General features: G+C 49.7%; 1 protein-coding gene across 1 annotated transcript in view; it reads left to right on the top strand.

The window, feature by feature from the left end:
- Nucleotides 1–420: 420 nt before the first annotated feature.
- Nucleotides 421–11,403, top strand: part of LOC149341469 (semaphorin-2A-like) — a 29,285-nt gene continuing 18,302 nt past the window's right edge. The window contains exons 1-5 of the mRNA XM_089546666.1: nt 421–784; nt 4,796–4,907; nt 8,314–8,368; nt 9,303–9,365; nt 10,460–10,576. Coding sequence (XP_089402792.1) covers nt 421–784; nt 4,796–4,907; nt 8,314–8,368; nt 9,303–9,365; nt 10,460–10,576 — 711 coding nt within the window. The remainder of the gene's footprint in view (nt 785–4,795; nt 4,908–8,313; nt 8,369–9,302; nt 9,366–10,459; nt 10,577–11,403) is intronic.

Below are 11,403 nucleotides of genomic sequence, written 5' to 3'. Positions count from 1 at the left end.
TCTCTGTTTTTCTTTTGTGGTTGTACTTCCAGTTGGCGCTCCTATGCTTGGAAACTCAAGTTGAATTATGTTCTGCCTTTCAAAACTTTCTCTCGAATCAAAACGCCTGCAGTCATGATTTTTTTTTCAACCATAGGTGTCACAGCTTAAAATTTGATCCCGTTTTTTTTTTTAACTAATTATTTCCGCATCCAGTCTAAAAAAATTTCGAAACCACAAGACCGCCCGCGTCATAGCCAGTCCCCCTGGTTGGTGTGCGCCATGTGAGGGCGACAAAAACAGAACGTGGCGCGTGACGCATGCAAAACGAAGAAGCGAAGATCGCAAGGCGACAAAGTCCGTGCCACGTAGCCCCCTGAGCTGTGACCACAAGGTGCCTGCAAGGTGTCCACTCGCTGGGTACGTTCCCCTGTTCACGCTATGCATTCCTTCGGGCGAGAACGAGAGGTGCGAGTGAGTCCCACCTGGGTGTCACCTGAGGACGAGCCTGAGTCTTCTGCGGAGGAGCAGCTGCTTGTTCCTCTTTCTTCCGGGGGACTGTCGTCGCCTCACCATCGTAGCGCTGCCCTGGAACTAATGGACAGGGACACCTGTGAGATGTCTTGCGTGCTCGTCGTGCTCCTTGCCTTGGTGTTCGGCAGCGTCCTGGGTTCTGTGCTGGCACTGGCAGCCGTGCTTCCGCGGGATGACTCGGCCGAGGCTATCACCGACACCCACCTGCCCATCATGGTGCCCACCCTCGGCTTCAGTGGATCCGGCATCACCCCTGCCGCCACCGACTCTGGTACGATAGAAAATTGATGCACTCTAAACACGAATAAGAATATGGCAGGAAACAGGAAGTGAGCCGTCCTCTGGAAAACTCCCTTTTAGTGGCAGGGTATTCCGTCCAAGTTCCGGCGTAGATTTCAGTCACTGAATATGCGGAATTTTTACTCTTGGCAGCGTAGGCACATCCCCAGCGCAGAGCATAGTAATTTGATGCAGTTGGGGAAGCTTTTAAACGTGGCACTGGAGGCCTCGGGGCAGGAAAATAGAGGAGATCGCAATCTCGGTTACAATCTTCGTAACTGCAAGAAATGCGCTTGTTTGAAGAGGGAATTTGTTTCCGTTGCCAACCGCAGGTATTAGGTATTTTCAGTGATGGAAACTTATCCCAGTGCTCGGGCATCATACCCTGTCCCGAAAATAAAAGTGCGCTAAAGGACAGCTCACTCCTATTTTTGCTCGTATATAGGCTAATTCGTGTTTAAAGTATATATTTTGACACAGCCAAAATTATAAGCTCATGGAAGGTTTTGTACTCTGTTCTTCAGTCGAAACTATGCGTATTAGCGTCAGAGGAGCCCCTTGTTTAATTTTTGAATTTTTACAACTTAGGTATATTCGTAGCCGTTTCCAAAGCACTAGGTCAGTGCTTTAAGTACAGCTTGCACGGCGAAGACATCCCACTCGAGTCGTCTCAGACCCCAAAAAGAACACACCGACGATTTAAAAAAAAAAAAAGAGCTAGTGGGCGATTGAGCGATTAGATGATGTTGATGTCCTCAGGCTTAATGGCACATACCCCCGGCGGGCGATTTTCCAGGGTGCATAGCGGATACAAACGCACTCATGTACTATCAGCAATAAATGAAACACGAACAAGACAACCCAGCCTCGCCCAGAAATGTAACAAATTCTCAGGAAGGGGAACCTCTGTACTAGCAGAGGGTGATGTCACATCGAACGCGCAACGACTCTTCGAGAGAAGTGTTAATCGACCTCGCTTGTATTTGCTCTCCAGGAACTAATGTGTGAATGTAGTTGTGTTGCTTCCTCAGATTTGTTGTTCGCGTTTCATTCGTTGCTGATAGTACAAGGAGTGGTGTATTTGGATAACATTATGTGTTAGGCTAAAATTTGTTGAAAAAAAAAAGCAGTGAATTCTTATTGAAGCAGAGGAACCCACCTGATGTAATTAAATAGTCGTGGATATGATACCACACTGGTTTCAGGGCATATCCCATGGAACTTGCCCCGAAGGAGAGGAGAATCTGAATAGAGAGTGGTTTCAACGAAAAATGCTTTGCTTATGGTAGCGTTGGGAAGATTCCACGAAGAAGCAAAAGTTGGTTGAAGTTTTGAAGTTAGAATATCTTTAATGGAATGTGAAACGTGCGGTACAATGACAACTATTGTTTTAGAATATTTCCCTTGCATTTTTCTTTCATGTGACTTCAGTAGTAAAAACATAAAAGGATCTTCCACATTTTCTTGGTTCAGTAAAAAAAACAACAAAAATTAGCGTTCGAAATTTTTTTTTACATCAACGGCGTTGAAATTTTAGCCAGAATAATTTTTACCGTTGTCATGTGTTCTGCAGTTTATGCTAAAATATTTTACAGGTTTTAAACAAAGTCATCATCATCATCATCATCACCCTGTAGGCCACTGTAGGGCAAAGGCCTCTCCCATGTCTCTCCAATTAACCATGTCCTTCGCCAGTTGCGGCCACCGTATTCCCGCAAATTGCTTAATCTCATCCGCCCACCTAACTTTCTGCTGCACCCTGCTACACTTGCCTTTTCTTGGAATCCACTCCGTTACTCTTAAAAACTAGCGGTTATCTTGCCTTCACATTGCATGCCCTGCCCAAGCCCACTTCTTCCTCTTGATTTCAACTGGGATGTCATTCCCCGCATCTGTTCTCTCTTGTTTGTTTTTTTAGTACTGCGTTTGTTAAACAGAGTACTTTTATGGAGATAATTTTTACAGTGACCTTTTTTCTCATTCAGATCTAAATCAAGGTTCAAGGCCCTCCACATTAAAATCCGTGAGATGGCTCCTTATGCACAAACTTCATAGTTTGTAACCTATAACTGTCAGAGGCGTGAAAAAATAACGCTTAATTTAGCGTGGCAAGGTCAAACGCGAATTAGGTGCGGTTTTCACTGCAGTTTTGGTTTTACTGAACGGAACACTTAAGCTCCGCCTTAATGATATGACGTGATAGCTATAATAGGTTAATGCCTATGGATGCGAGATTGGTCATTCTCAGAGTGGACAGTTTGCTCAGAATCTGGTAGGCACGTTGTGATGACCTCACAGGGTCGCGTCACCTGGGTGGCCATCCTAGGTGGCAATTAGGCCACCTAAGGCAGGTTGTCCACATCTCGGTGGGAACAGAAACGGAGTTCAGAGACAAAGGTTAAGCGGCTGAGTGTAAGAGTCGTAAGACACTAACATTTTTTTTCAAGTCCGAAACCAGCCTCGCCGGTCTATACTACCGAACTATCTCTTAACTGCAGAGAACGCGCATGTCACTGACTATTTCTCTATAACGCATATGCACGCTGGATTCGTGACATGGGGGTGGGTTTTCGGCAGTAAATGGCATTAAATTATCAGTTATCGTGGTTTTAGGTAGGTGTACCGCTAAACTTCATTTTTGCCGCTGCATTGGCTCAGTGGTTATGGTGCTCGGCTGCTGACCCGACAGACGCGGGTTCGATCCTGGCCGCGGCGGTTGCATTTCGATGGAGGCGAAAGTCTAGAGGCCTGTGTACTGTGCTATGTCAGTGCAGAACCCCATGTGGTCGAAATTTCCGAGCTCTGCTCAACGGCGTCCCTCATAGCCTGAGTCACTTCGGGACGTTAGACCCCATAGACCAAACCAAACCAAACCAAACCAAACCCCATTATTCAGTACCTCCCGTGTACTGTGCGGTGTCAGTGCACGTTAAAGAACCCCAGGTGGTCGAAATTTCCGGAGCCCTCCACTACGGCGTCCCTCATAGCCTTAGTCGCTTTGGGACGTTAAACCCCATAAACCAACCGACCATTATTCAGTAACACAATTTATTGAATGGAAGTAAACTATGGCTACTTGGAGGCCATTGTATTGATAAGAGAGGTATCAGAGACGAGACGATGTGCACAGCGCTGCTTTGTTGATCTGTAAGCACAGCATATCAGGAAATTGAGATATGCAAGACCCTGATTCATCGGCGATCTGTGCTCATGTTGTACTGCAACAGCGGTCAGCGTCGGCATTACATTATCATGCACAACCGAAGTCTTTCACGTACATCAAATTCTATGCGTCCAACTCCTCCTCTTTTCATCGGAAGAGCCTGACACCTGTTATCTCCATCAACAGGCTTCGGCCATTAACAGCTGCTAAACAAGTTGATTAAAACAGATCTGTTCCGGTTTGGGAGAGGGGCTTATTTCCGTAAAGCTGACGTTCGGGTGGTATATATATGACGTGTAATAACGTGTCGTTTGTTGTCATTTATGCCGACTGGCGGCATAAATGACAACACGCAGTGGCGAACGGCGGCGCATATGCGCTTTGGCTTTGGCGTGCGGCAGATGGCGCCAGGAGCGAGCGCAGCTATAGTAGTGCGTGGCCCCAGCTGCGGAGCTGGTTACGAGGGACAACCATGTATACTCGTTGGGACAACGGCGACGCCGCGAAACACAGGAACGGGCGCTAAAGAGCTACGCTGTAAAAAATGTTCTGGGCAAAAGGGCGGCCACTGCCAAATATTCCTAGAGGTCGTTTCATTGTGAGGTGGGCCGTTTCAACTTTTTTCTTCAAATGTGTAAGCGAAATTGAAATATTTGTGTACTTGGTTTAGAATTTAGACCGAATGGAACAAAGTAGCAGTGTCTAGTCCTGGCGGCTTCCATGTTGGTTTATGATGAAAATAGCCCTTAGCCTCCGGGCCATGTCTAGGCAGCTCTGCACTGTGCAACGCGTTTAATTCATCTCCAGTGCTACACAGTCGATCATGCCCTCCCTGTGCAGCTCCGACACCCGGCGCAGGGGAGCGTCGGCCCAAGGTGTTCTCCCGCGGCAAGCTCTTCTACCGCTCGGCTTATGTAGACGAGGTCAGACGGCGCCTGTTCGTCGGAGCCAGGTTTGTGGGAGACGCTGAGTGCTTCGCGGCTTATGCGTAATAATTAGCGGTTCCGGAAGCCAACAGCAACTGATATGCCCAGTTAAGTTCTCTAGTCTGGCCATGGCGCAGTGACCTAGTCCTTTTCTCTTGCGGCCTTTCATATTGGTTGAACTTACAGGTGCAAATAAAAAATATAACCCTTGTGCTGACAACCGGAGCGGCGAAATCGCCCTACGCGACGCAACGGTTCACGAACATACCGATAGGGAATTGAAAATTCATTGTTGAGGAAAGAAGGTGGCGATGTAACTACGGCGAATCTCGGTGGTCCCCCGAACCGCGCCAAAAGGGAAGGGAGGATGGTGTGAGTGAAAGAAATGGTAAACGAGATGGTGGTGGTGAAAACAATAATTAAGAAGCGACAGAAGGTATGTTTGGATCAGCCCTTAAGGGACCGCTCCTTACAAGCACTAGGTGGAGGTCCCCGGTATGGGACCCCAGTGGCTGTGGCCGCCGCCCGGGCGCTCCCGACTAAAGCTTGTTGGGCCTGTAAGTCGTGGCAGCCGAGCAGGGTCGCCTCCCAGTCCTTCCGGGTTGGGTTGGTGATGGGCAGAATACCGGGCTAGAGGGGCAGGCCCACACCATGTGATAAGTGTCAGAAGACATCGCTCTACAGTGCGGGCAGCTGCCGCTAGAGGAGGGGTCAAAATGTCTTAGTGCTGCCGGACACAGCAATGTATAAGTGAGAACTTACAAGGTGTAGAAGGAGCCGCTCATCCGCCTTCTTGAGGCCTTTACATGGGCGAGGGTAAAGGCGATGACTGTCTTGACAGTAAGTTGTAACATCTTTGAAGGTATAGATCGGATTAAAATCGGGTTCCTGATCGGGTGGGGAGGAGAAAAGAGCCCAGTGAGAGAGCGCGCGGGCAGCTGCGTCTGCTGCCTCGTTTCCTGCCAACCCCTGATCGTCAGGGACCCAATAAGGTAACGGTGTGCGGGGTCCGTATCCTGTATGCAATCTTGGTAGATTCGATAGGTTAGGAAGGGAGTGCAGCCTTGTTCGACGTTCCGACAGGCCCCTCGCGAGTCTGTGATTGTGTACGTTAAACCCCATAAACCAAACGAAACCTGAACCGGAATGTGCGGCCGCGAGATCAATCACGACCTCTTCTGCTTGTGTTGCAGTGCGGGCTCTGAAGGTGATACCGTTAACTCTGTTACTGATGTGAACTGCCGCGACCGTGTACCATCCCCAGTGGCGAGGGCCGGCGTCCACGTAGTATACACCTCTTTTGTTGCCATAATGTCGGGCTAGGGCTTCCGCTCGCGCCAGGTGCCCACGATTACGGTCTTCGTGTGACATGTTGGCTGGAAGAGGTCGCACATGGAGGGCGCGTCTCCGCAGTTCTGGGATGTGAAACCTGTCTTCCATGGTAGTGTGGTGTGTTGGTTATGGAGCCGAGCAAAGAGGTGGCGACCCGCCACCGTTAGCGACAAGCGCGTGTACTGGTTTGTAAGGTGTGCCTTCCGGAGCTCCCGGAAAGTATTCACCACCCCAACGGCCATAAGCCGGCTGTTTGAAGTAGTGATGAGAAGGTCACGGGCACGCTTAATAATTTAGCGAAGGATGACCTCAAGCACATCCTTTTCTTGTTTCTGTAGGTGGAGAAAAGGAGTCGAATAGGGAATTTGACTAGTTACAAAGGTATTTGCCAGCGGCAAGGCATTCTTACTTCGTAACCCCCACGTTTGTTGGTAACACGGTGGACCATGCGGCCCACCTGGTCCCCCAGACCACTAAGTTTGGCCGTAGTGTCTGGCCATCTGTGTTTGTGGATGTAGAGTCCGAGTACCCGTATCTCGTCACTTTCGCGTATGGTACCACTCTTAAGAGAGAGAGAGATTTTAGTTGTGCACTTTTGTTAGGGGCGGAGGTGCACAAATTTTTATTTTTGAGGGGAACATTGAAGACCGCAGCGGCGGGCGTCGCGGTCTACTGTCGTCGCCGCTGTTTGCAGGCTGGTTTCAGTGTCCCCTGTGCTGCCCTGCGTGGCCCACAGGGTGATGTCATTGGCGTACAGGGCGTCCTGCACGTCGGCGACACCACCCAGCTGGGCCGGGAGGTGCATCACAGCCTGATTGAAGAGCAGCGGGGAAAGTACCGCGCCTTGGGGGGTTCTCCGCGTGCCGAGTAGGTAAGGACCGTGCTCTCTATCTTGGAATTGGATGTAGGATTGACGATCCGTTAGAAATTGGCATATGTATTGGAGTGCGTTGAGGCCACAGTCGGTCGAGCTTAGGTTAGTGATAGTGAGTATGATCGCGTGTGCTACATTGCTAAATGCCCCTTCAAGATCCAAGGCGAGTAATACCAGGTTATTATGGCGGCATCCGAGGGGGTCAAGGACTTCCCGATTTAATTGCAGGAGGACATCCTGTGCGGATCTGCGTGGGTGGAATCCGAAAATGGTGCCCGCAAAGACATGTTTGTGTTCAAGATATGCAGATAATCGATCTCGCACCATCGTCTCGATTAGTTTGAACACACAGAAGGTGAGAGAGATGGGGCGGAGGTTATCTGTGTCGATTGGTTTGCCTGCTTTTGGAATAAAAGTGACCAAAGCCGTTTTTCAGTCGATTGGCAGGGGGGTTTCCCCGTGCCAAACCGCATTGCTGTATTCGAGCAGAGACTGGTATGCCAAGTCGGACAGGTTCGTCAAAAGCTTGACGGTGAGCTTATCCCTTCCTGGCGCAGTGCCCCGTTTCATTTTGGCGAGAGCCGCCCGCAGATCATGAAGCTGGAAAGGTTGATCCAGCTCCGCGTTCTCTCTGCCTACATAAGAGTACGCAGATCCACGGGGGTCTTCGGCTGTACACAAAAACTGGTCCCGAAGTTTCTGTGCTAGTTGAGTTGTGTTGCCAGGGAATGGGTGCGTGGCTTGCTGCAAATGTTTTTGTTTCTGTTCGGGTTTGGGTTGGGTCGATTAGGGCACGAAAGAGACTCCTTGTGTTGTGGCACGAAATTTGTCGCGCGGCCGTGTTGCATCTGTCCACCCAGTTCAAGTCGGCAAGTTGGGCCGCGTACTCTGCCGCTTTCTGTGTAAGCTCGTAAATTCAAGCTTTAAGGTTTCTATTTTGTTTCTGGCGTCGGCAACGGCGGGCGAGGCTGCAACGGGCTTCTCAGAGGTGTAGAAGGTGGTTACCCACGTCCGTGACCGCCTCTCAGACCTGGATCGGAGTTTCATGAGAGCAAAGGTGTGTCACGGGATGGGAGATACTTATATGCGCATATTTACATTGTTGCGAAACCTGCAGCTTTCATAACGTGAATGCTCCCCAAGCGGCTGGAATGGTTTAATAGCTCTGGTAGTTAGCTGCTTGGCGCTATGAACATAACTAGCAGAATGTTGCATTTCTCTTTCAGGGACCGTCTGTTCAAGCTTAGGCTCGACGACATAAGCCACGAGCTACCAATCGGGGTAAGTCGAGGTGTCCATACCGAACAGCCAACCTATGGACCTGCCCCCATTAACTTGCACATATTTGGGCCAGTGAGGGTAGAAATAAAAAAAGGCCTGGAAAACCAGGCGTCGCATTTATCGTTTCCATTCTAGCTGTCTGCTAACAACCGTTTCGCATTACTGTAAGGGACTGCAAAGATCTTATTGACATGAAGCTTTAATCTTTGTGTTCCAAGCCAGTGGCACGCAGCTTTATCACTTGGAGTCTGACTGAAGATGCAACCAGATTTATCTGAAATGACTGTAGCCGTGGGCAACTGCTTCAACGTTATTCGACAGTGGACTAGGTGGTTTCTGCCCCTTATGTCGAAAGTTCTCGAGCTCTAAACTGAGCTCGATCGAGAGGAACGGTGATTTTGTATACCTGGAGGACCACCGAGCACGCGTTTTGCAATTGCCGCCGCGAAGTTGATCAATTCTTTGCGGTCTCATATTAGCCTAATAAATAGTTCGTTTCAGTTCCAGGTTAGTCTGATCGTCAGTTGTCCACGACGTTGTCGCCACCACTTGACAGTATGCAATGAAACCTAGTACTAATGGATACTGAATGAAGTGGCATGGAGCCATCCTCCTCGGCCTACCATTCAGAGTTAACTTCCTCTCATGATAAGTTTTGTGACGATGTCGACAGCTCCCAAAAGTACCCCTGCGCGCCCGCGGGTATGGAGCTCAACAAAGGGGAGCGTGTTTAACTAGCCGTTTCTGTGATCAGGGATTGAGTTCTCGGTTAGCAGCATTGTGCATACTAAGCAGCGGCCGATGGCTGAGAATAGTGCGTGCATGCCACCTTGCACCTTTTCTCCTACCTTGTGCAAGAAGTTTAGCGGTACTTTATATTTCTGGACGTCTGACACTAGCCGCCATGCTCTTTCTGGCGAACGCCATCTTTCAGGAGCTGCAGCTGCCGGCACCGCCGGGAAGCGTGACCAGATGCACAACGCTCGGTGGAGGCCCGGTGAGTGCCGCCACGCATCGCGGCACCCGCCGAACGGTATCCACAGCGCTTGTCGGGCGATAGCTAGCTACCTTCTTCGTTCGCACCGCTCCTTTTGACCCTGCGCTTTACGCTCCCGCTCCGGTCAGAAATAGGGTAAATTAGTAAATTAGGCCAACGCAAGGTTTCTCCTTTCTGTTTTGGATCTAGCCTCTCTGCCTGTTTCGCCTTCTTACCGCTTGTTGCGTAATCCTCCGGGGAAGTAAAATTTTCGGAAACTGAATGTCGAGAAAAACAAAACGAGGAAGGATTATTTTTTTTCTCAGATATTGAAGGCACTAAAAAAAATACTCGAAACAAGAACATGGCGACAATTTACTGCCGCGTATGCCCTCAACTTGAAAACGTACAAGCTACTATGTGGATTCTTTATCGCATCTGTTCATTATTCGCTGGCGCAATGGCTTCCCAAAGGCTCGGGTTTGGTGGCTGCCCCACTCGTCATTCCTCAAGTGCCTTGCGGCTCATGCCCACCGCAATTTTGTTGCAAAAGCAATGCTACGCCAGTCGCCGAGTCATTTCGCGGAGCTGAGGCAAGGCCATACTGCGCATGCGAGAGCAGCTGTTTAAGTCACACGGCGCACAGCTGGCGCGCCGCCGCTGTGCGGGTGACTCAAAGGTGCTGCCGCCACGCTCGCCAGCTGTGCATGGGCAGTAGCGGCGCATAGCTAGCTTGCCGGGGCCGCCGACGGTGCGGCGCGCTATCCATAGCATCTCTCCCTCTCTCCTCGTTGCTTTGCAATCCTCCAGGTTTAACAAGAGCTAAACTACTGCCAATTTTTTCAACCAGCCGTCGCTGGTGAGAAGAGCTCGCACCCACGGCATGGCACGTTTACGCTGTTCGCTCAGCAGCAGATGTGTATCATACATAAAGACCGCGTGCCGTCTATACGCGTAGAAAACACCTTGTGATGGCTGTTACGATCCGCGTAGCCACCAACGAATACCTAGCTTGCGACGCGTGTGGGCTGGGACTGTATGAAGCCTACAGCCCCATGGTAGAGATTAGCAACGGTTCGCGGAGTGAGGTTTCAGCACGAATGTTCCGCACGCAGCTCGGCCCGCAAGTGGATTGCAGCAACCACATCGTCGTAGTCCAGCCGATCAGGAGCGGCCGCATACTCTACGTCTGCGGCACGAACGCCAAGAATCCAACCGACTGGCAAGTGCGAGTGCGTATCCTTGAAGAGAGTTTCCTTCCGAGATGGAAGATTCCGTGTTTATTTTTCACCCTACTCCACGGTAAAGACTGCGGTAATGTTACTAAGAAGAGGACATATAAGCCGGCTAGATGTCTAATCTACCTTCGCTGTTTTTTTTTCTTCGAAACTTAAGTTTAACCATGGCTTTCATGATTTGAAATATTACCCTTCAAGACACGTATGCCGAAAACCGCTGATTGTGGCAAATATGGAAATGTACGAAATACAAATATCGTAACACAGCGGGACAGAAAGTCTATCATCCTTCGCTTCGCTTCTGGCGTTCAGCGTCTCGAAATTTGTCGTTTCCACTTTGCGAAAGAAAAGTTTGCCACGTCATGTGGCAGCCGAAGCGATTCGCTTTAGTTTGACTGCCATCATATGCCAAGACCGCTGACACATTGGCATGTGGCTGCTGTACATAAACAGTACGAAATTTTGATCAGAAATTAATACGAAATGTTAATAGAGACTAGAAGCTACTCTAGGCTAATCTATTAACTTTCGGGGGCACCGTGAGGGCTTTTCTACCGAATCAGATGACTGCGTTCTTGAATAAATCTCAAATCGACTGCACGGTTTCTTTTCTTATTAGCAGCACCACGCAACAGTGGCCGGGTTATTCCGGTTTATTCCCAGTTGCTGCCACAGATGACGCTGTGATCTCAGTGTGGTAGCAGACCCCACGAAATATCGAAACGTGATGAGTAGTTGCTGCCACAGATGGCGCTGTGATCGCAGTGTGGTGGCAGACCCCACGAAATCTCGAAACGTGATGAGTAGTTGCTGCCACAGAT

Source organism: Amblyomma mixtum, chromosome 5 (assembly GCF_055824585.1).
Source record: "Amblyomma mixtum isolate Tamu chromosome 5, ASM5582458v1, whole genome shotgun sequence".
In the NCBI taxonomy this organism is placed as follows: Eukaryota; Metazoa; Arthropoda; class Arachnida; order Ixodida; family Ixodidae; genus Amblyomma; species Amblyomma mixtum.
Note: the sequence above shows the minus strand (reverse complement) of the source record. Positions and strands in the feature narration are given on the sequence as shown.